The sequence below is a fragment of the Balaenoptera acutorostrata genome, chromosome 20 (genome assembly GCF_949987535.1).
Source record: "Balaenoptera acutorostrata chromosome 20, mBalAcu1.1, whole genome shotgun sequence".
Classification (NCBI taxonomy): Eukaryota; Metazoa; Chordata; class Mammalia; order Artiodactyla; family Balaenopteridae; genus Balaenoptera; species Balaenoptera acutorostrata.
Window position 1 is genome coordinate 57,254,947 of NC_080083.1, and position 21,810 is coordinate 57,276,756.

The 21,810-nt window shown below is 59.8% G+C and overlaps 1 protein-coding gene across 2 annotated transcripts in view; it reads right to left on the minus strand.

Annotated features, from left to right (window-relative positions):
- Positions 1-717: 717 nt before the first annotated feature.
- The window catches only part of TMEM104 (transmembrane protein 104), a 59,625-nt gene continuing 38,532 nt past the window's right edge, over positions 718-21,810 (minus strand). For both annotated transcript variants that reach the window (XM_007185631.3, XM_007185632.3), the window contains exons 9-10: positions 16,676-16,769; positions 718-1,478 (exon numbers count right to left, since the gene is read on the minus strand). In XM_007185631.3, the coding sequence (XP_007185693.2) occupies positions 718-1,478; positions 16,676-16,769 (855 nt within the window). The remainder of the gene's footprint in view (positions 1,479-16,675; positions 16,770-21,810) is intronic.

Sequence of the window (21,810 nt, forward strand, 5' to 3'; positions counted from 1 at the left end):
CTGCTGTGCCCGTGCGGAAAGGCTGCTCGCAGCCGCTGCTCCGGAGTCCAGGACAGGAGCCGGCGCCCACAGCAGGGCCCTCCCAGCTCTGGTCTGGGGACCCTGGTGCCAATTAGCACTTATGGTCCTTGTCGTCAGCTGGCCAGGCACTCCCCTAGGAGAGGCACTCGGCACCTCCAGGCCCGGCGGGAAGGTGAGCCCTGCCAGGCCCAGTGGAGAGGAGGGGTAGGGCCTGGGGTTGCCCTAATGGAGACTTCCCAGACAAGGATGCGGGAGGGACTGGGAGAGCGGGGTAAGGGGTGGAGGGACACGTGTCTGGTATAAATAGTGGCAGTGCCAGCACTGCGTCTCCACCCTTCCGGGGGAAGAGCCCGCCCTGGTGGTGGGGTGTGTGAAAGCAGAGGGCTCGATCCCAGTAACCAGTCCTAGAATCTGGGAGCAGCCGTGTGCCCCGGCTGTGGGACTCGGCTGGCTGGGGGCAGCCCCAGGCAGGAGGACCTGGAGGAGGGTGACCCCGGCGAGTGAGGCGAAGTGCAGACTGTGCGGAATCCTGGGTGGGGAGGAGCCCCCCAGCTGGAGGCGTGGAGGGTACCCTCCAAGAGCCCGGGCCTTGCCTGCCCCACGGAGGCCTGGAAGGCAACTAGCTCTTGGCTCTGCCAGTGGGGAGGGCGGGTGGCCCCCACCCCCACCCCTCTCGTCACCAGACTTGTCCTGACATCAGAGCTTAGTCTCGCTGAGGACGATGTTGGCGGTGACAAAGAAGAAGCAGGAGAAAGCCCAGAGCAACACAAAGCCCACCCAGAAGGTGTGGCGGAAAGGGGACCCGTGCTTGTTGATGGCCCCGTAGCCGAAGGCCAGCTGGGTGTCCTTGCGGCAGAGGTGCACCAGGAAGGCGGGGATGACGTACTGGATGCCCGTGCCCGCGTAGGCCCCCGTGATGCCCACCAGGGACTCCAGGTCGTGGGTGCAGAAGGCCACCAGCACAGGGGGCAGCAGGGTGATGGTGGGGAACACCACGCGGTCCACCACCCAGGGGTACGTGCCCCCCTCTCGGTGGAAAAGCGTCTTCCAGTTGTTGCGCAGGGTCACGGCGATGATGGGGAAGTTGGTGCTGATGGTGAAGACGGGGAAGAGGCCCAGGAAGAAGCGCACGGCCGCCAGGCCCACGACATCGCAGCGCGCAAAGTTGAGGGTGTACATGTCCAGGAGGCTGTCACCGCGGAAGCAGAAGATGGCGGTGAAGGAGAGGAGGCCGTAGAAGGCCAGGATCAGCACGTAGTCCAGGAAGACCAGGCGCGTGAGGTGGCGCTTGGAGGAGACGGGGGTGACGAGGGACGGCAGGGAGTGCTGGCACATGAAGGAGTAGACGCACACGCCAAACAGGTTCCGGACCCCGGAGAAGTCGGCCAGCGGCGGGTGCCCGTCCCCACGCCCATGCCCGATGTGGACCAGGGCCAGCACGATCATGATGGTGAAAGCTGGAAAACAGGAGGGGAGTCAGCCAGGGAAGGAGGGGCAGCCCTACCTGGGACAGTCTCTGGTCTGGGGGCGCCTGCCGAGGGACCCAAGCCCCATGAGAAAGAAGCATTAAATTCCTGTGGCCGTGAGGGTCACACTCTGGGGCAGGTCAGCAGTGGCTGCCGCCGGGGACATGCCGCACACGCCGCATGCCAGCAGGTGAGGGAAGGTGTCTGGGGGTGAGGGCCGGGCACGATGGGGGCTGCACGGGGGGCCAGCAGCGGAGCCACGCGCTGTCTTCTCAGAGGAGTGCAGGCTCCTGGCCAGGCACTTCCCGGCTCCCTTACCAGCCCCAGGGGTCTGGGGGTTGGGGGGTTTCCTGCCAGCTTCCTGATTCTCCTTTGGCTTAAAGAACGTGTGTCTGAGGAGCAGGGGTGGAGGGGTAAGGGGCACAGAGCACTTGGGAGGAGGTGTCCTCCTGGGCCAGGGCACCTGCTAGGGACAGCTAAGGGGCGACAGTGAAGGCGGACAGGCACTCAGGGGCCAACACCGGGAAGGAAGGTACCTGGGGTCACTCGAGGGAAGAAATGGCACCAAAGCTCAAGGCCGGTGGGAGCTGAGTCCAAGGCTGGAGGCCAAGGGCATGTGGCTCTGTTCTCCTGGGCCTGGTGGCACAGGCAGGAGGCACAGAATTACAGGGAGTAACTCTGACCCGGGTTTGCTGCAGAAGCGGTAGGGGACCCATGATCTATCTGTTCAGAGCAAACAGAGCTCCAGGCTGGCTGCACCTCTTACAGCGGCCCTCCTGTGGGTCTCATACCCAGAGCCGGGCTTCCCAGCCGGTGCTCCCAGAAGACAGACATACTTCCAGATCGAGCAGTCTCTCTCTGAGTCTCTGGCTTCTTGCATCTGTTATCCAGATCTCCTAGAACCGCCACTCTTAGCCACTCGGCACACCCAGGGACCACCGGTGTCCCTGTCTCCAGTGTTGGAGCCCATAAACCGCTGCTGTCTCTGTTCAGACCAGACCTGACAGCCCCTCCAGCCCGGGCCCCCATCGCTCAGGTAGAGCCCGTGATGACACCTGACACTTCTCAGGGAGTGACGCAGGCGAGCGTGAAGGAACAGTGGCTGAAGAGACTGCCTGCCGGCCCGTCGGAAGCTCAGGGCTCCTCCCAAGTGGGAGGCTGGGGGTCCCCCCACTGTCCCCTCGGGCCACGTCATACCCTCCCCGCTCCCTGGAAGGAAGAGGCCTTTCTTCCAGGATTCACGGGGAGCCAGACCAATGTTTTCCCACAATGACACTTGAAAGTGGGCTCAACGGAAATGTCATCTGTTACTTTTCATCAGAGCTGCTGACACTGCTGGGGACAGGATGGGGGGAGGGGAGCCAGGGAACAGGCCTGTGAAAATTGCCAGTAAAGACGATGATTTGTTTCTGATGCTCTCACCCGGCTCCGGCCCCGCCGCCCCTGATTCCCAGGGCCCCACGACTGAGGGGGATCCCAGATCCTGCCAGCTCTGGTCGGTCAATGGGCAAGCGGTGACCCAGTCCCTCCCTTGAGGTCTCAGTCCTGGAGCTGCCTCTGGCTGAACCCTCTCGGGGCTGGGACAGGACACCCCGTGAGGGCCTCCCTGTTTCCTCGGGGACACCCAGGACCCCAGCAGTCTGGCTCGTCACATTTCTCAGGGTGGATGCGGGAGGGGTGTGCGGGCCAGAGATCTGTGTGGCAGAACCGCACCCAGGAAGCTGGGGCAGGATGTGAGGGAGGCCCCCAGGGGAGAGGGTGGACGGGGTGGAGGCGGAGTCCCCCGTGTGCCAGGGGATCTGTCCTGGGCCAGAAAGGGTTAGGAAGCAGAGCTGAGCGGGTGGGGCGGCTACAGCTGGCCCCCGGGCCGCCTGCTGATTAGCTGTTCAGGAGGCTGCAGCTGACACTTCTGCCAGCAGAGGTGGGCCACCAGGGTCGGGGCAAAGGGGGCAGCTGCTGTAAGACAAGAGCTCAATCCTGTCGTGCCACTAGCGGAGTGTCCCCCGGTGACCCGGCGCTACTCCTGGCCCAGGCCGAGGCCAGCACGGACTGGCGAAGAGACAAGTGGGGAAATCCTCTGTTGCTCGGCTGCAGGGCCCTGGGTCTGGTGGGCGTGGAGGAGGCAGGGAGGAGTTGGCTGTTGGGACGTGAGCTCATCACTGCTCCCTGCAGCTGGGATGCTGGCTGGTGCTTCTCTGCTCATCTTCCTCCTCAGCCCTACATCTCCAAGAGGCTATAAGAAACGCAGGCAGAAACTGGCTCGCTGACTTCAAGGCGAGCTGTCTGGACAGCCCTGACCGGCGGCTCTGACCTTGAGGGGTCCTGGCACCAGGGCCGCTCGGCCCTGCCCTCTGGACCACACTCCTCTGCTCCTGGCCCTTCCCTCCCCTCATTGCCGGGGAAGCAGAGTCCAACAGCCATCTCCTAGATTGATCGTCCCGTCCCTGGGAGATAGCTGCTCCAAAAACTCATTAGGTCTGATAATAAATCAAGATGAAATGAGGATGACAGGTTGTGAGTGACAAACACGGCCAGGAAGTTTGGCGGAGAGCAGGGTTCTCAGTGCACACAGGATGCCCAGGGCTCGGGCGCGGCCACTGGCAGCTCGCGCCACCTGGTCACGGCCATGTGGGAGGCGGGGGTGGCCGCTTGGGAGAGGGGGGCAGGGCGCGAGCGGTCCTGCCGTCTGGGTGAGCAGGCCTCACAGTTCCCCGAGGGCAGGGTGGGCTGGGCTTCTCTCTGAGCCTCACGGGCTGTGCTCAGGGAGCCCACGTGATGGACAGCGTAGCAGTCCGCACCCACCTGCATCCACCCGCATCCCGCACAAGAGTCCTGCTCCAAGGGGTGAGGAGGTGCAGCGAGTTGCCGGGGAGGATGCTGTGGGGGGAGGAGGTGAGGGCCTGACACATGTCACCCGAGGAGTGGCTGACGGCCTCGGAAGAGGCAGCTGCCGGGTGACGAGGGGGATCAGGAGACTTCTTTTTTAATACCTGCGGTAAGAGCCCATGTAAAAACAACTGCGCTTGTTTTGTGTGGCTCAAGGGGCTCACCAGGACCATTCATTCATTCATTCGTTCATTCAGCAAAGATGTAGTGAGGGCCCACTGTGCTGATACTGTTCTGGGCATCTGGGGATGGTGCTCTGAGCCAGCAGTTATGGTCCTGGTCCTCTGGAGCCTAAGGTCCAGGGGGCCCACCGGGTGGAACTTACAGGACACAAATTACTACAAAAGAAAGAACTGGCTAACAGCCACATGAGCTGCGGAGGGGCAGCGGGGTAGACGGGGAGATCCCTGTCTCGGGATGTCCAAGCCCAGGGAAGAAGACCATCTGGGGGTCACAGGGGAACCGGGCGCCAGAGCTGACGTGGAAGAACCTGTCGGCTGTCCCCCTCGCGGTGCAGGAGGGAAGGAGCAGCCTGGTGAGGGCGGCGACAGGGGGTCAGGGCCCCGGGATTTCACTTCCCCCGCAGTGTTCCGCCCTCAGCATATTCATCCACCTGGAGCTGCTCCCCGCTCTCCCCACATGCGCTGCCTTGGGAGGGAGGGAGAGAGACAGGAGCGGGAGGCAAGTCCTAATCTCGGTACAAATCCTGAGCCCTGAGAGCACAGCTTAGAGGAGACATCTGTCCGCCTCCTTTTCTGAGGAGGTCAGGTTAAAAGTAAAATTTACACCAGGAATGGCCCTCCAACACAGGCACGTCCAGGGTGACAGTATCAGGATGGTGGCAGGTCAGTGGGGTCATGTCAGTACTAGCTTTCTGTCCTGGGGACGTCAGCAGCCTCAAGTATGGAGGTCAAGATAATACTTTATATCAAGATGCATTCTCACAACATTAACGAGTCATCCATGAGTTCCCTTGAGCGGTCAGAGGAGAAAAGCCGCTGTCCGCGGAGGCCTCCTGCTCCTCCCTTCTTCGTGAGCAAGAGTCAGATGAGGGGCCCCAGCTGGGAGCTGTCTTGCCTCACGGCTGTCTGTCTATCTGACCTCAGAGCCTCTCTCCTCTGCAGAGAGTTGGGCCGGTGAGCCGACACCCTCTGAACTCCTGCCAAAGGGTAAAGGTGGTCTAGACTTATAAGGAGATGAGAGTGAAAAAACAAACGACCCCGAATGTGGACTTCTCAGCCCCTCCTGGTTCCTCCCTTTGCTCTCCCGGACGCCCCTCCACCCTGGGGCCTCGGCTGCATAAAGAGGTGAACTGGCCCAGACCTCAGAGGAGTTGGAGTTGACTCATTCTTGGGGCCAAGTGGAGATGAGCAGAGGTCTGAGGTCTGGGTCCGTGGCTCTGGGAGTCCAACCAGTGGCCCCAGTATGCCTGTCTTGGGGCTGTGGGTCAAGGCGGAGGTCAGAGTGGTCAGAAGCCAGTTCCAGCCTTCGTGCACTGGAACCCACCCTTGGGTGGGTTGCGCTGGTGCTGGAGAGGGGAGGGTTCCTTCCGGGGCTCTGCCTTGGCCTCTGGGCCATGGTGGGGCTCTCCCAGGCACTCGGAGTGGCAGTGAGGCTGTGCAGAGCTCCGCCTTCCTTACAGGATTCTGGGGTCTGTGTGGGGCTGGCATGAACCGGGCCACCTGCCTGAGCATCACCGGAGTTGGGGAGCTCGGGCCAAGACTCTCCTTGCCTGGAGGAGGGCAGGACAGAGCTCTCCCAGGAGCCCCCTGCCCTCCCCACTGCCCCATTAGGCTGTCACTCTGAAAGTGTGATGATGGGACATGGGATCCCTCATGATGGTTTTACCATTCTGCTCCTTCTCCAAGACTGGCTTTGGAATTATGCATGGGCTACCTCTGGGCATGCTGAATGCTTCTGAGGGCCCTCCTAGCAGGTGGCAGTAAAACCCTCGAGCTCTGAAGGAGAAGCACGTGCAGCTGTGCTGTCTGCCACGGCAGCCATGAGCCACATGAGGCTCCCGAGAGCTTGAACATGGCCGGCCCAAAATGAGCCATGCCCAAGTCTAAAAAACGCACTCAACTTCAAAGACTCAGTGTGAAAAAGGAATGTAAACTAGCTCATTCATCATTTTCTCATATTGGTTCCATGTTGAAAAGGTATCTTTGGTATCTTAGGTTGGATAAGCATATTATTAAAATTAATTAAATGTTCAGATGTGACTACCACAAAATCGAAAATTCCCCAGTTGGCTCGCATTATATTTTGATGGGGCAACATGGGTTTACTGTGACCGTGTGCTCTGTGGCGGTGTGTGAGTGAAGCACCTGACCTGTTGGGAATCAGAAAGATCTCTGCCCCCTGCCCCCAACCTCAGCCCAGGTCTCCTCACTGTAACCCTCGGTCACCTGCCCTGATTTGCACGAGACACTTAAAACCTAGGCCTGAGGTGTGATACTGGGCCAGTCTTTAAAAAGCTAAAGGAAAAAGAGGCTATCAGTTCCCCGGGCTGTGCCCACCAGGGCGACCTGCCCTGCAGAGGGAAGGCACTGCTGGGTAGGGCTGGGGAGGTGGCCTGTGGTCCTGGGTCATCGAGTCAGAGGGACATTCTGGTGGAAGTTCGAGCTGGAACAGAGCTTCTCTGGAATGCAGGAGGGCTCTGCCCAGTGGCCCGTGCCCGGCCCTGACCCCTGCTGTGTCCTCTGCAGGCAATGGAAGGAACACAGCTGTCACGGAGGAGGGGGACACATGCCCACTAAGGCCAGATCCCTCATCCTTAATCCCTGAGGGCCCCGGAGCACACATATATGTGAAGCCGTGATTAAGAGCCAAGGGCGAAGCTGACGGACTCTTCCCAGCGGTGCCCCGGGGCCTGTGTCAGCAGCCCCGGGCCCTCCCCACAAGCCAGCCCTGCAGCGTGCCGCGCCCGGGTGGGCCTGCCTCCTGGGGAGCCGCCTAACTCCCTGAGCTCTGGACTGGCCCTGATGCTGCCCCCAGACACCTTGCTGTTCTCGGAGCCCTGTAAGTGGCTCTGCTCTGACACGTGCGAGGTGGAGGCCATCTGTCAAGGCGGCTGTCAGGAGGACGGCGCTCTCTTCTCCAAGAAGGGGATCAACATGCCAGGGCTGATGCGAATGAATGGCCGGGGGTGCCCATCCCAGCTCGGGCACTGGCGCTCCAGGCTGGGAGCTGGGTCCGGGGGAGGATCCTGCACCAGCTTCCCTCTTCACCACCGCCCTGCCCTCAGAGGTGCCGGGGCACGCATGCGTCTCTCCTTAGGCTGGGTCATCAGAGCTGGGCCGGGGCCTCCCGAGATTCAGGAGAGCTGGGAGGAACTGACAGGGTAACGTCAGCCTGAGCTGAGAACCACTGAAGACCAAGCAGTTGCTCAGCCCTAAAAGTGGGAGCAGGCGGCTGGGTAACCGTTCCTTAAAGAACAGGACCGACTGTGAACAGAGAGCCACTGGGCAGGCTCACAAGACCCACAGGCCAGGGCTGTGAGTGGCAGCTCACCTCGTGAAGCTCTAACCCCTTGGAAAGAGCAGGAGAGAGGGAGAGAGGTGGCCGCTGCCCTTCTTCTAAACAAGCTTAAGTTCTCAAGTTACGCTGGGTTCAACTCCTGATTCTGCCACTGAACTGTGTGATCCTGGGGCAGTCACTTAACTTCTCAGTGCCTCTGTTCCATCACCTTTAAAAAGGGGGATGCTGGGCTTCCCTGGTGGCGCACTGGTTGACAGTCTGCCTGCTAATGCAGGGGACACGGGTTCGAGCCCTGGTCTGGGAAGATCCCACATGCCGCGGAGCAACTAGGCCTGTGAGCCACAACTACTGAGCCTGCGCGTCTGGAGCCTGTGCTCCGCAACAAGAGAGGCCGCGATAGTGAGAGGCCCGCGCACCGCGATGAAGAGTGGCCCCCGCTTGCCACAACTAGAGAAAGCCCTCGCACAGAAACGAAGACCCAACACAGCCAAAACTAAATAAATAAACTAAAAATAAAATAAAATAACAAATGTTCAAGTACAATTGGTGTCTAAAAAAAAAAAGAGAGAATTCCCCCACCCTTGGTATCAAATCAAGTTCCTTTCTACCTCCCTTTGATACCTAACCAAAAAAAAAAAAAAAAAAAAGAGGGAAGCTCATGGGTGCTGGGAGGATGGAATAAGATGGTACAATGAAGAACAGGGGCAGGGCCTGGCCCACAGCAGTTGCTCAAAAACGTGTCAGTTCCTTTTATTGTCGCAAAAACCTGATTTCCCATCCGGAAAGCCCAGGCAAGCAGGAAAACTTGCCAATACTGAGTTCTCTCCTAATTCTCCTTTTGCTCCAAGGAGGGTACTGGGGTCATCCTCGTGACCCCAGCCGGGTCGAGCCGCAGTCATGACCCTTCCCTGCTGAGCGTCTCTGGCCCAGGGGCCAGCTGATCTTTGGGGCTCTGGGGGTCAGGAGGACCCCGGGCTGCTCCTATCTGCTTTGTGAATCAGAGACACTTCCCCTCCCTCCACTGAAGGCCACACAAGGCTAAGCTGTCCCCTCCACCTGTCATCTGGGGGGAGTCAGCACGTGCTCTCTGTAGGGGGCTGGGCGAGGCTGGAAAGGAATTCTGTTCGGGTTCTTTGGTGCTTGCGTTGGTCCATCCTTCCTGTGTCATCACCCTCCCACCTGAGCACAGGCTGTGGTCGGGGTGGGGCCTCCTTTCATGCTCTGAGAAGACAGGACACACTCTGTCTCTGGCTGGGAGGGGTTCCCTCTGGGGAGAAGGGGAAGCTCCCCGTGCAGATGCACTCGGCTCCAGAAGCATCTTGGCGCTGCCTCGGATTTCATGTCAAGTCGATGAGACATTCTGTGATTGCTGCCCTTGCAAAAAAGTCACCTGGGTTTCCACTGAAGGGAGGGAATTTAAAGCCAATCAGACTACCTTCCCATGCAGGATCAGCCCCCGTGGTTTCTGGAGGATTCTAGCTCTGTAGTTGTCGTCGTCGTCATCATCATCATCACGGAGGCAGAAGGGAAGGATGTTTACATAATCAACTTACGGGACTGAGATTCTACTCCAGAAGGACTCAGGGCAAAGCCTCCCCGCCTCCAAGTGTGTCAGGAGGCGCAGGTCTTTGATAAAGGGCAGGTATTTGAGTCTCTGAAGCAATCAAGTCTTAAGTACGAAATCAAGAGTTCTGGCCTTTTCATCCTTCAACTTTCCGCACTCTCAAGGCATGGCAAGTGGCGCCGGGGACGGCAGGCTCTCAATTCTTCATTCTTAAGCTGTCAGAGCCAGCTCCATTTGTAATCGCTGGGAAAGCGCAGCCGAGGGGCCTCTGGCTGCTCGTGGACTAATCTCCTTCCCAGAGACTGGAAATATAAAACTTCCGCACCGTCACCTTTCCTGAAGGTCGCTCAGTCCTTTCTTAACCTTTTCTTCTTGCCACTGTCCCCCCTTCTGATTCGTATGTCGAAGCCCTAATCCTCAATGTGACTGTATTTGGGGACAGGGCCTCTAAAGAGGTATTACAGGTTAGATGAAGTCATAAGGGCGGACCCTAATCTGATGGGATACGTGCGCTTTTAAGAAGAGAAAGAGACACCAGAGTATGTGCTCTCTCTCTGCACACACAGAGGAAAAGCCATGTGAGGACACGGCGAGAAGGTGGCCGTCTACAAGCCAGGGAGGGAGGCCTCACCAGAAACCAACCTTGACAGCACCTTGATCTTGGGCTTCTAGCCCCCAGCACTGAAAAAATAAATTTCTGCCATTTAAGCCGCCCAGACCGTGGTATTGTTACAGTAGCCTGAGCTAAGACAGCTGTTAAGCAGTGGCTGGATGCAGAGGGAAAACAGGAAGGCGAGGAAGAGGAGAGGCAGTACTGTGACAAGGGCGTTGGGTTGCCCTGGTCTGAACGTAAACCCCAGAGCTCCAGGGTTGCCCTGGGCCACACCAGCTCTGTAGACGGATATGGCTGCCTGAACTGGCTGCCTGCCTGGGGTTTACCCTGGCTTGTGTGCAGCCTGATTCTGAGCAGAGGCGAGCCTGTAACCATCAGCGTCTGTCAGACACCTCGCCCCGCCTGGGCCTCACTCTCTCTTCCCTTGCCAGAGTCCAGGCAGCTGGCCTGCTAACCTCCTGGTGGAACAGGAGTCCCTGCCTGATGGCCGGGTCAGCACACGTGTCAGCCACACGCAGAGTAGAGCTGCTGACAACAGAGGCCGCTCAGAGGGCAGGTGTGGCCGGGAGAGCCACGGCCTCTGCTTGGGGCCAAGCGGAGCTCTCAGGTCAGTCCTGCCGCTAATGAAAGGAGTCATTTGGCGACACGTGGCTGGCCCTTCAGCAAACTTTGATTAAGTGTCCACTCTACCCTAAAAGCCTTAAGACAGAACCCTTCAGTTCCTCTTCTTTCAACTGACTTTTGCATCTGCAGAGAGAACTTTTAGAAAACCAAGAATAAAATTAAGACTGAAATGAGGGCTTCCCTGGTGGCGCAGTGGTTGAGAATCTGCCTGCCAATGCAGGGGACACGGGTTCGAGCCCTGGTCTGGGAAGATCCCACATGCCACGGAGCGACTAGGCCCGTGAGCCACAACTACTGAGCCTGCGCGTCTGGAGCCTGTGCTCCCAACAAGAGAGGCCGCGATAGTGAGAGGCCCGCGCACCGCGATGAAGAGTGGCCCCCGCTTGCCGCAACTGGAGAAAGCCCTCGCACAGAAACGAAGACCCAACACAGCTAAAAATAAATAAATAAATAAATAAATTTATTAAAAAAAAAAAAAAAAAAAAAAATTAAGACTGAAATGAAATGTACATAAAAAGGGTTTCCTGGATTCCCTCCACTGGTTGTGTAACAAGGGAAAGCCGGACCCTTAATGGCCCAGGAGAGCCCTGGACAGTGGCCCAGAGAGAGGGTAGGCAGGGCAGCAGCAAAGGCTCAGGACAAAGGCTGGCTGGAAGGTCAGAGGGGGCCCATGTGCTACCTTCATTAGGGAGCGGGGGTCCTTCCTGGTCCCCCGAGAAGCAGCAGTTGAGAGTGAGGGGACAGCAGTGAGTGACCATGAAGGAATTCAAATGCTGAGCTGGCACGCTGAGCCAACAGGATGTGGGGAACAGATGGCTCAGACGTAGAAGACCCCACGCTGCTGGTGGTGACAGGTCAGAGTAGTGCCACCAGGAGACACCCAGCTGAGATCAGTCACGGATCTGCGGGGGAGGAGGCCACGCGGCCACAGATAATTCTGGGGACAGGTAAAACCAGAGCCCTTATGTTCCCAGGTGATGGTCTCCTCCTGAGGACCTTCTGCCTCTCGGGCTAACACCACCGGTCCCACCTCTCCCTGCTGGCTCGGTCTGGAAGACAAATCTGGGGCACCAGCCAGGGGGAGGTGGGGCGGGCAGGGCCAAGAAAATTCACGAGGCAGGCTCAAGTTTATCCACCAACAGTCGGGGAGGACGGCGCCTGACCCACTTTGAGGGGAGCACAGAGATGGGAGTAACGTGCGTGGTGCTCTGAATACACAATCAGAGGGAAGGCAGCCCTGTGGGTCCCTGACAACCCAGACCCAGGAGGGCTGCCCTGAGCCAGAGCTGCCTTTATTAGAAAGAATCGTTTTCTTTAACAACGCCAGATGGGGAGCCCCGAGCCGAGCCAGCGGTTCGTGTCCCCGAGTGGGCGGCGTCTGCGGGGGCGGGGGTGGGGCGCTGGTAACGGAAGTGAAGCGGTGATGCTGCTGCAGCCCCTTCCAGCCTGAGAGCTCCCTGCGGGCGGCCCAGGGAGAACAGTCCCCAGTGGTCCATTTCGCGGTTTAGGGCTCCAGGCTCTGGTGCCACAGCTGCTGGGCCTGTGGACACGAAGGACAGCGCTGTCGTCGGCGTCCCCTAAGTGTCCCTGGTCGGCCTGCGGCTGACAGTGAGAGCCGGAAGTCAGGAGGAAGCCCAGCCTCCCTGTGAGGTGGGCCTGTGTCTCATTTCTCCTGGGCTCAGGCTTCCTTGAAGACGATGGGGGTGGAGGCTGGTGGGGGCAGGGAGGCTCCCCGCCCAGTGTTCCCCAGGTACACACAGCGCTGGGGTGGGGCGGAGGGGAGGCCCTACGGAGGCAGCCGGTGATGCCCCAACGTCTCTCCAGGGACCATCCAGCGACACAGCTCTTTCTGGGGGTGGCTTGGGCCACGTCCCTGATTTCCGGGCCAGCCCCACGGGAGGCTCACCCTGAGGCCGCTCCCAGGACGCAGTGGCCGGAGACGCCAAGGGCAGGGACGCGCACGGGGCTGACGTCTGGATGCCGACCCGCTGCTGAGCTCTGCCAATGGCGCTTTCCACACAGTCCCGATTCATCTTCCGGCCTTCGCCACCGCCCGACAGGGAGCCTGGCCGTCAGTGCACACCGGCGACGGACGCCGGCCGGCCTGCGCACCCGGGCCGGAGCCGAGCGTTCAGGAGCCAGTGGACGGCACGGGGGGCAGGTCAGGGAGTCTGCTGAGGCCTGAACAAGTTTCACCTGCCGGGATGGCAATCGATCCCTCTCGTCCACACAAATTCAGGGGCATTTGCAAACCGGGTCTCCCAGACTCAGCATCTTGGTCTCTCCAGAACTTATTTGATCAGCAGAAGACACGAATCGATGTTGGCGCGTGTCAGACATGTTCTGACATTTTCCCGACAAGCGGCTATTTGCAAAGGCCATCCAACCTTTAGATCCCGTCCTGGCAGCACCAGGGGCTTCTGGCGGAGGGCATGGTGAACACCCTGGAGGAAGCAGCTTAAAGGCTTCTCTGCTTGTCTGGAGCTCCGCGGGCCCCTGCTCGGGGTGGGGTTCCTGCAAGTCTGCCCCAGCCTCATTTCAACAGATGGCAGAACAAATTCCTGATTACGCACAAGAACGTTTCCAGCTCAGCACGTTTATTTATGATTTTCCGGTCCCTTTGGTGCTCATTCTTCCCTTTTGTCTTCCTGGAACCCAAGCCAGCTTATTGCCACCCTGAGCTCCCCGCTCAGCTCTTTTGGACAGTCTGGGCCCTAATCTGGGCGGCGGGAAGAGGCAGGGTGCGTGGGAAGGAGGGAGGTCGGGGGGCACGGCCGCACAGCTGCTGTTCAGAAGCAAAATGAAGAGGGAGCTCATTGCAAACTGACAACTTGGCACAAACCTGAGAGGACTAACGGGGCCTTGGTGCTCACTGCCTTTGGAGGAGTTCTAGAAAAATCACCTGGGGTCAGCTGGGGCCAGAGGAGACACCCCCCTGGGACGTCCCGTGGGCAGGGCGCGCTCCCTCCCACAGCGGGGCTGCCTGGGGGCTCCCCGGATTCCACAATCTTCGCTCCCTGCCCCCCCTCCTGCTGCCGCCCGCTGCCTGGGGTCAGGACCAGGGAAACTCCTTCCACCAGGTCTACGAAGGAAAACACCGAGGTGTCTCCACCGCCCCAGGCTGGGAACTGAACCCCGGGTTCAACTACATGTTAGAGAGTTGACTTCACTGGCCGATTTGTCTTCCACTTGAGAGGTCTTTGTGTCAGAGACGGGTCTAATTTTCAAGCCCAGAGGCCTGAGTCCCTCACGGAGACAAAGGACTGGACTGTGCTGTCACCCACTGCAGCTGTCACGCACTGCAGCGCCTCCGGGAGAAGGTTCGCGGAGAGGCTGCTGCCGCCTGATTATCTCAAGGATCAGAGGGAGGAAAGAGGCGAGCAACTCGCGGAGACAGCCATGTCACCACCAAAACACGAGTGCGGACGACCTTCACGGGCTGGTCTCCACCGGGTGCCCTCTCTCAAGGCCACGGCCGCCTGGCTCTGTCGCACTGCAAGGGCTGCCACCGAGGGCCCAGGAAGTTGCAGGTGGGAGACCAGAGGAGTCCCCCTGCAGTCCCCTTGCTGCCCTGTGGGAGGGGGGCTCTGGCTGGGAGGAGAGGCAGGATGGGGTCACCGGGGGCCAGGGTGGCCTGTGCCATGGGAAAGAGCAGCTGAGATTCTAAAGCAACTGAGCTGCAAGTGACACTCCGTGAGCCCGGTTCTGGAGGAGGAGGAAGAGAACTCCAACGGCAGAAGCAGGAGGGGCCGCTCGAGGGGCCTGAGGACCCTGTGGCCAGCTAGCAACGGGAGCTCAGTGCCACCTCTGCAGGTGGGAGCTGGGTCTGACCTGAGCCTGGGGGCACCTGGCGTCCTGTGCCCAGACAATCGCTCTCTATTTACCGTCAGCCTCCTCCTCTCCCTCTTACAACCTTCTCCCTTTTAACAAATGCATCGCTCACCAGATGCGGAGAGGACCTCGTCATGCTAAACAGGCCCCAGGTGCTATGGAAGCCATTAACTGTCATTACCCAGGTGGCTCCCCCCGTGGGCTGACCGGGAATCCATCACGTCAGCTACAGCACAGCGTCCCCTCCACCGCCCGCACCCTGCTCTGTCCCCTCGACGACGGAGCCAGCGCTTAACGAGCCCCTTCCACTGCTGGTGCGGCAGTTCAAGGACAGCCAACCCCGAGCCGGGCAGGGGCCAGACCTCCAGGACTTGGGGACCCGACTTCAGGGAGTGGAGGAGTTGGGGCAACAGAGTTGGGCCAGGGAAGCGAGGAGTTTTTCTCCAAATACAGCGTACCGAGAGAAAACTTTTCCTTCTGGAGGTCACCAGGGCTTTCAAATACTTCCTATAAGCGGACTTACATGGAGAAGATTGGACGGCCAGTAATTCTGATCCCAGTTTTTGGACACAACCCCTCCTGGTACCCACGGAGGCTCCCTTCCAGCTTCTTACCCTGGAGCTAGCGTGATCCTTACGTTCTGAGGAAGGAGTTTGCATTTTTTCCCCAGGTGGTCATGTTAGTTTAACCCCGGGCTTTGGAGCCTGTGAATGAAATTTGGGAAGAGCAGCCTATAGGGTCAGAGCAACCGGGTCGGGTCAACAAGGACTCCTGCCCCATCCAGGTGTGACGGGGTCATCCTGCTCCCTCGTCTCAGCCGGACGGTGAAGGGCAGCTCATCGAGCTACAGAGGCCCCAGAGCTCACACACTGGACGGCTCGGTCCTGCCCTCACTTCCTTGCGGGAAGGACCAAGAGTGGGAAGAAGCTACAGGCTGGCAAGTCTGGCTCCAGACGAGGCACTGGCAGACGTCCCCTCAGGGTGCAGCAGGGGCCTTCCCCCTTCGTGAGCTCCTGGGCTGGAGGCTGCCCGCCCCGTCCTCGAGCTGCAGCGCCTGCCTCTGCAGGGGAAGGGGCTGGGCTGGATGACCTGGCACCTTCCAAATGGAGGTGCACCAGGACTCCTGGGACGCAGTGGCTCCTTACGCTGGGATCCCGGAATCCTGGAGTGAGGGGAGCCAGGGGCCTGAAGGTGCCGGACTTGCTGGAGACCATCTGGACCAGAAACTGTCCTGAGCGCGTCATGATCCAGCGCCGAGTGCCAGCACGGAATGAGGAGCAACGTGCACCCCGAGTCCTGATCAGGGCGGGTGCAGCAGCGACGGGAGCTGGGCCAGAGGGTCAGGAGGAAGGCCTCCCAACCTCGGGTTCCTTGGGAACCTCCGTGCTGATGGGCAGTGGGGATCCTGGGGAGTGCCCCGCGGGGGTCCTGGAGGCTGGGCAGACCCCCCGCCAGGCCCGTCAGCCAGAACAGCAAGAGCATCTTTGTTTTTAGACCAAAACAGGCGGCAACTGATCCCAGAGCGCCTGCTGGTGGGGGGGGCAGCAGCGACTGCACACCCTCCGGTCACGGGTCCAGGTGGGTCAGCAGCCTGGCCCTTCCGGGTGGCGGCAGGACAGTGTCGGGGTGACCAAGCTCCTGGCCGCAGACCTGGTATGGGGGAGAAACCCCCAAGCTCCCCTGAGGATGGTGGAGCACCTGCTCAGCAGGGCATCAGACAGTTGGAAGGTGCCGCAGATGGGGTGTCTCTTCCCGCCCTGGTGGCCGGGGACGCAGAGGTGGCCACCATGGCCCACGGGGTCCTATGGCTGTGCCTCATGGCGTGCCCATGAGAACAAACAGCAGGCTTCTCCCCCGCCCTGAAGGGGGCTGAGCCCGACCCAGGCCCCCAGGAGCCCCGGAGCCCACCTGCCGGTTGCAGGGGGACCCAGCACGGTCGGAATCAGCAGTCCAGGGCTGAGCCCCGCCTCTGCCCGCGTTACGGGACCTTGAAGTGACTTCTCTTTTTTGGTACTAGATTTCCCCACCAGTAAAAAGGCACAGAGCACCTGCCGCCTCCTGGCCCGCGGGAGTCCACGGAAGCCCTTGCCATGTTGCAGCCCTGGCCGTGAGCTCATGTGGCCGTGGCCCACGTGGCTGAGGACAGGAGGAGGGGAGAAAGGGCAGACCCGAGGTGTTTCTCAGACTCACCGATCCATCTCATCAGCGACGTCAGGATCTGCAGGTACTTGGTCTTCTGGACGTCAAAGAAGGTGAAGGGTCCGAGGAGGAGAGTGAAGACAGCCTGGTGATGGAAACAAGAGTGAGAGGGCGCAGAGGCTGGGTGCACACGTGCGTGTGGGGAGGGCACACCGTCCACGCAGCCCCCGGCCACCCCAGGGCCGGTCCTAACCCAGGTGTGCACCTGGAACGGCAGAGGCTCCCTGGGGTCAGACAGCATCACCTGGCGAGTTCCCAGGGCCAGGGGTGCAACAGAAACTCAGAGCTGTGCTTCTCTGCTGTTCCTCACACTTACTGCCCTGAGGCTACTTTCTAGGCAAATCCGAGGTGACATCCTAGGGACATGGCCCCGCTTGCTTCTCTTCAGCAAGCACTGACTGAAGGGTCGAGGGCCCGGCACTGAGCTGGTGCAAGCACGAGTTAGGAAGGTGAGGCTCCGAAACAAACACCAGGCGCACCCTGGACCCGCTCGGTTTACTGGGAAGAAAGGACCAGGGGTGGGGTGGGGGACGCAGGGGCCCTGATGACATGGCACGGTGGGAAGGACACCACCCTGAAGGGTTCAGAGGAAAGGATCAATCAGGATGTCGTTCATCAGCAACGTCCTGGACTTCAAGAGAAGGGAAAGCCTGGAGAACCAGAGCCAGTGGCTCCCGGGGCAAACCCGTCAGAGAAACATCCTGGACCAGGAAGAGCAGGGCTGGACCAGGAAGAGCAGGGCTGGACCAGGAAGAGCAGGGGCTGGACCAGGAAGAGCAGGGCTGGACCAGGAAGAGCAGGGCTGGACCAGGAAGCTGGGAGTGGACGGGGTAGGGGTGGGAGCCCGGCCAGAGGGGTGGGAGCCGCTGGCACCGGGCCCCTCACTACGCTTCCTCTCTGGAGAACAGGGGAAAGCGAGCGTTTACTTAGGAGGAAAAAAGAGAATCCAAACCCGGCCTTAGGGAACCAGTCTGTGGGAAATCTGAACCCGCTCTGCAAAGGAAAACGGGGGTAAATGTGGCACTGTAGAGACTGGGGCTGGGAACCGAGGGAAGGTGAGGACCTCCATGCCAAATCGGCGGCTCCGAGAGCAGAGGAATTAGAAGCTGCTGGTTGGAGTTACGATGATGGTACCATTTCTGATCTGCCACTCGGAAGCAGCGGAGGCATCAGACCTTATTAACATTTACACTGTGCCGTTTTATCACGGTACTGCTAATGACGCTCGCCAGAGATGCGGCTGACTGCGCGAGGCCCGGAAGTGGGGAGTGGGGCCCACTCTGGGGAGTTGGGTCTGGCCCTGTGATGCGGGTGAACACCTCCCGGCTGCTCGGCCCGGCTCCCCCGAGGCGGGCTGAGCCCATCTCTCCCCTCCCTGCCTGCAAGGAAAGCAGGATGTGGGAGAGGCTGTGACCTCTCATCCAAGTCCATTATCACCGCGAGAACGAATGACAGGAGAGACTGAAGCGCTGCTTAAGGAAAGGTTCTAATTAGCTGGGGTGGGCAAGGTCTCCTGGCAGGCGCCCGGGCTGGGAGACTTCGGGAAAGAGCTTTCTCCTGGGGGCTGACAACCAGCCCTGCTTCTGCTCTGGAAGGAGCTGCATCTCCATCGGGCGGGGGTGATGGGGGAGGCAGAGGAAAGGGGCTCTCTGGGCAGCCCTCGCCAGTGCCCCTCTGGCCTGAGGACACAGAGAGGTACGGCATCAGCAGCCCTTGGCCGGGCAAGTCTGTATGCAGCACCAGCAGCAAGTCATTTAGGAAAATGACCACTTCAGGGAAACTTTCCACTGATGAACTTCTCTTTTGAAGGATGCGAGAGGGACACGTCATGTGGAAGAACACGTACAAAGCTGCTTGTCACAAACATTCCCAAACGGCCCTGGCCTGCTAGAAACTGGACTCTGGGGCACCCGGGCCAGAGGTTGGGGTGTTTCTCCTCTGACCTGCGACGCCCCCTGCTGAAAACACGGTGCTCCAGCTGTGGGTGCTGGATATTTTCTTGGCGGGTGGCTGATGCGGGAGGTCAGATCTGACCTTGGAAGCCTCAAGACTGGGTTTTAGAAGGTTCCATTGCTTAAAACCAGGGAGATCACAGAACCAGCCCCAGAGGCAGGCGGGGAATTCTGCTGCTGCTGGCTGCGTGGGGCCTCCTCGCCAAGAGGCAATCCATCTTCAGCCTCCTCCTCGACAGACGTTTATCAACATCCTATTATGCACGGGGCCCCATTTTATATGACCCTGTAGGATGGGACCCCGCTGAGAGCACCCCTCGTTTAAAGGGACTGAGCACACAGACACACTGCCCAGGGTAGAGTCGGAAGTGTATGCGAGGTGCCCACCGAGTGCCGGGGAGCGTGAGTCGAGCTGAGAACGAGGGTCCGCTGCCACCGGGCTCTTTCAGGTCCAGCTCCGGGACAGCAGGTCTGTCCCCAGGGTGGGGACTGGCGGTGAAGGGCTCTTTTGGAAGATTCGGACGACAGGCTGTGACATCTGGGGCTGGACGGCGGCTGGGATGTGCTTTCTTTTTTTCCGCTCAGGAGCCCAGACTGAGCGCAGGGCTCGGGAAGGCGCAGGGCCGACAGCCAAACAGCAGCCCTCGCGCAGGGCAGAGCTCACGCAGCGCGGGGAGCCCAGACCGAGACACGGCACAAGCTGGGGCTAGTTAAGGAACGGGTGTCCTCTGCAAATTAGTCCCTGCCAGACTCGGCATCCGGGGTGGCGAAGGACAGAGGATTCGGCGCGGCGGCACGTCTGGCCTCACCGCGGTGTGGATGCGAGGTCTGGGGGACGGAACGGCCCTGGTGGCCTGATGGTCCAGCGGGGCCACTGCTCATCTCTGAATGCCGACCAGCCAAGCTTGGCACCTTCTGTTTTCCCTTTTCTTTTATAAAAAGAAGAAATTAAAAGCCGAGAGACAGCCTGTCCTCCGGGGTCTTCCTGTCCGGCCTGTATGACATTATAAATCACCTGGCTCCCAAGCAGTTTCCCAACGCCCACATGCCATTGATCAGTTCAAGCTCGGTCTCTGTTCAAGGGCTCTGCGAGCCCGACTCATGACAGGAGGAAGGGACACCAACTGCTGTAGCCGAGTGTCCTTTTTTTCCTATACATTTATTTATTTTATTTTATTTATTTATTTTTGGCTGCGTTGGGTCTTTGTTGCTGTGCGCAGGCTTTCTCTAGTTGCGGTGAGCAGGGGCTACTCTTCGTTGTGGTGCGCGGGCTTCTCATCACCGTGGCTTCTCTTGTTGTGGAGCATGGGCTCTAGGTGCGCGGGCTTCAGTAGTTGTGGCACGTGGGCTCAGTAATTGTGGCTCACGGGCTCTAGAGCGCAGGCTCAGTAGTTGTGGTGCACGGGCTTAGTTGCTCCGCGGCATGTGGGATCTTCCCGGACCAGGGCTCGAACATTGCATTGGTGGGCGGATTCTTATCCACTGCACCACCAGGGAAGTCCCGAATGTGTTTCTTTAAAAAAAAAGAACAATTCTTTGGTTTCTAATGAAACCTTCAAACTGGTCACTGGGAGCAAACTCGGAGACAGACCCGGGAGGGGGCAAAGGGGGCCGCTCGTGTGCCTCTCTCTTCTGGCTGCTGAGTTTAGATGTGCCCTGTGGCAACCCTGCCGGTCCTGACGGACAGCACGCAGCTCCCGTCCTCAGGCACGGCCGGCGACGCTTGGCCACGGCTCTTAGTGTCCCGGTGGCACTGTGAACTTGACACGGGGTCTAGAACTCAATGCTGCCTCTCTGCCCACGTCCCCGGGTGGGTTAAGGGTACCAGCCACCTCCAGCTGCTCCCACTCCAAACTTCCAACGACCCCTGACTCCTTCCTCACTCTCTGTGCTGATGTCCCATGACTGCTGTTACTTGGTGGCTGAAAACCACAGGGACGTGTTTTTTGTAGTCCTGGAGGGGACACAGGGAGCACGGAGCAAGGGCTCCTAACCCAGCCTGGGGGGGGGGGCGGGGAGCGGGGGGACACAGGGGTAACAATACATGAAGTAAGAGGAATCAGGTGGGCAGAGGGCTGCGGGCAGTTCAGGACTGGGGAGCTGTCGGGTCCCTTTGCCCCCGTCCTCTCCCTCCTGGGCCCGAGCCAGCTGGTGCCAAGGCCGCCTCCCCACAGTCAGCCCCAACCACACCCGCTCGTGTTCAACTCGCGAGCGCTCATCGTTTCAGAGGACAAAGTCCAGTGGCCCCATGATCTGGTGCCAGCTGCCTTTCTCAACCTCGGCTCTGGAGACACCACCCCGAGAGCCTACGGCCCAGCAGCCTTGGGTGGCGTGAGTCCCCGACGTGCCCGGCCCCCTCCGGCTGCTGGGCCTTTGCTCGGCAAGCTCGTCACGCCATTTCTGCGGGTCAGAGTCCCGCTCAAAAGTCTGCTCCTTCACCCTCGTCTCCCGAGTCCCCTCACTGGAGCGGGCAGGGTTTTCCTGCACATCTGTGTCCCCCATGGGACTGAGCAGCCCGGGCACATGCCTGGAGGGCGGGGTGGGCAGGGAGGAGCCCATTTCTCCAGCCTCTGCCAGAAAGGAGACCCGGCGACAGGGGAATAAAGACAGTCCTAACCTAACTCCCAGCTCCCGGTCCACCAGAGGCAGGAGTCAGTGTCTGAGAGACGCGAGGAAGGCCAGGGGGGCTGCGCTCCGAGATGCCCGGGACAGGAGGTTCCCCGGACAGGACGGCAGCTTTGCTGAGACCCCGCAGTACAGACGCTCAGGCCTGCAGGAGCCGGCTGGCCTCGGGGGACCCGAGGCTCGTCTCTAACTGGAGCCACTGCCTTCCTCTTGGGAAACAGCCGCAGCTATGGGACGGGAGAGAGGAACACACGCTGTGCTGCTTCAGGGAACATCTTTCAATCAGGGTCCCTTGCTCAGAAGTGCGGAGGCCAAGCTGCGCCCACTGCCCTCGGAGAGGAGAGACCCCCAACGCAGCTCAATCTTGCTTCACACACAAAATGAGCCCGGGATTGGCCATGTGCTATGTCCTTTGCTCAATGGTGCAAAATGAGAAAGCGGGAGCGAGTCAGAATCAGGGCAAAGTAGTAAAGCAGCTTGCTGCCTGTCTCCACACCCCCAAATTTCTCTGCAAGTTTAGCTGGCCAGAGAATGAAAATGTTAATTTGG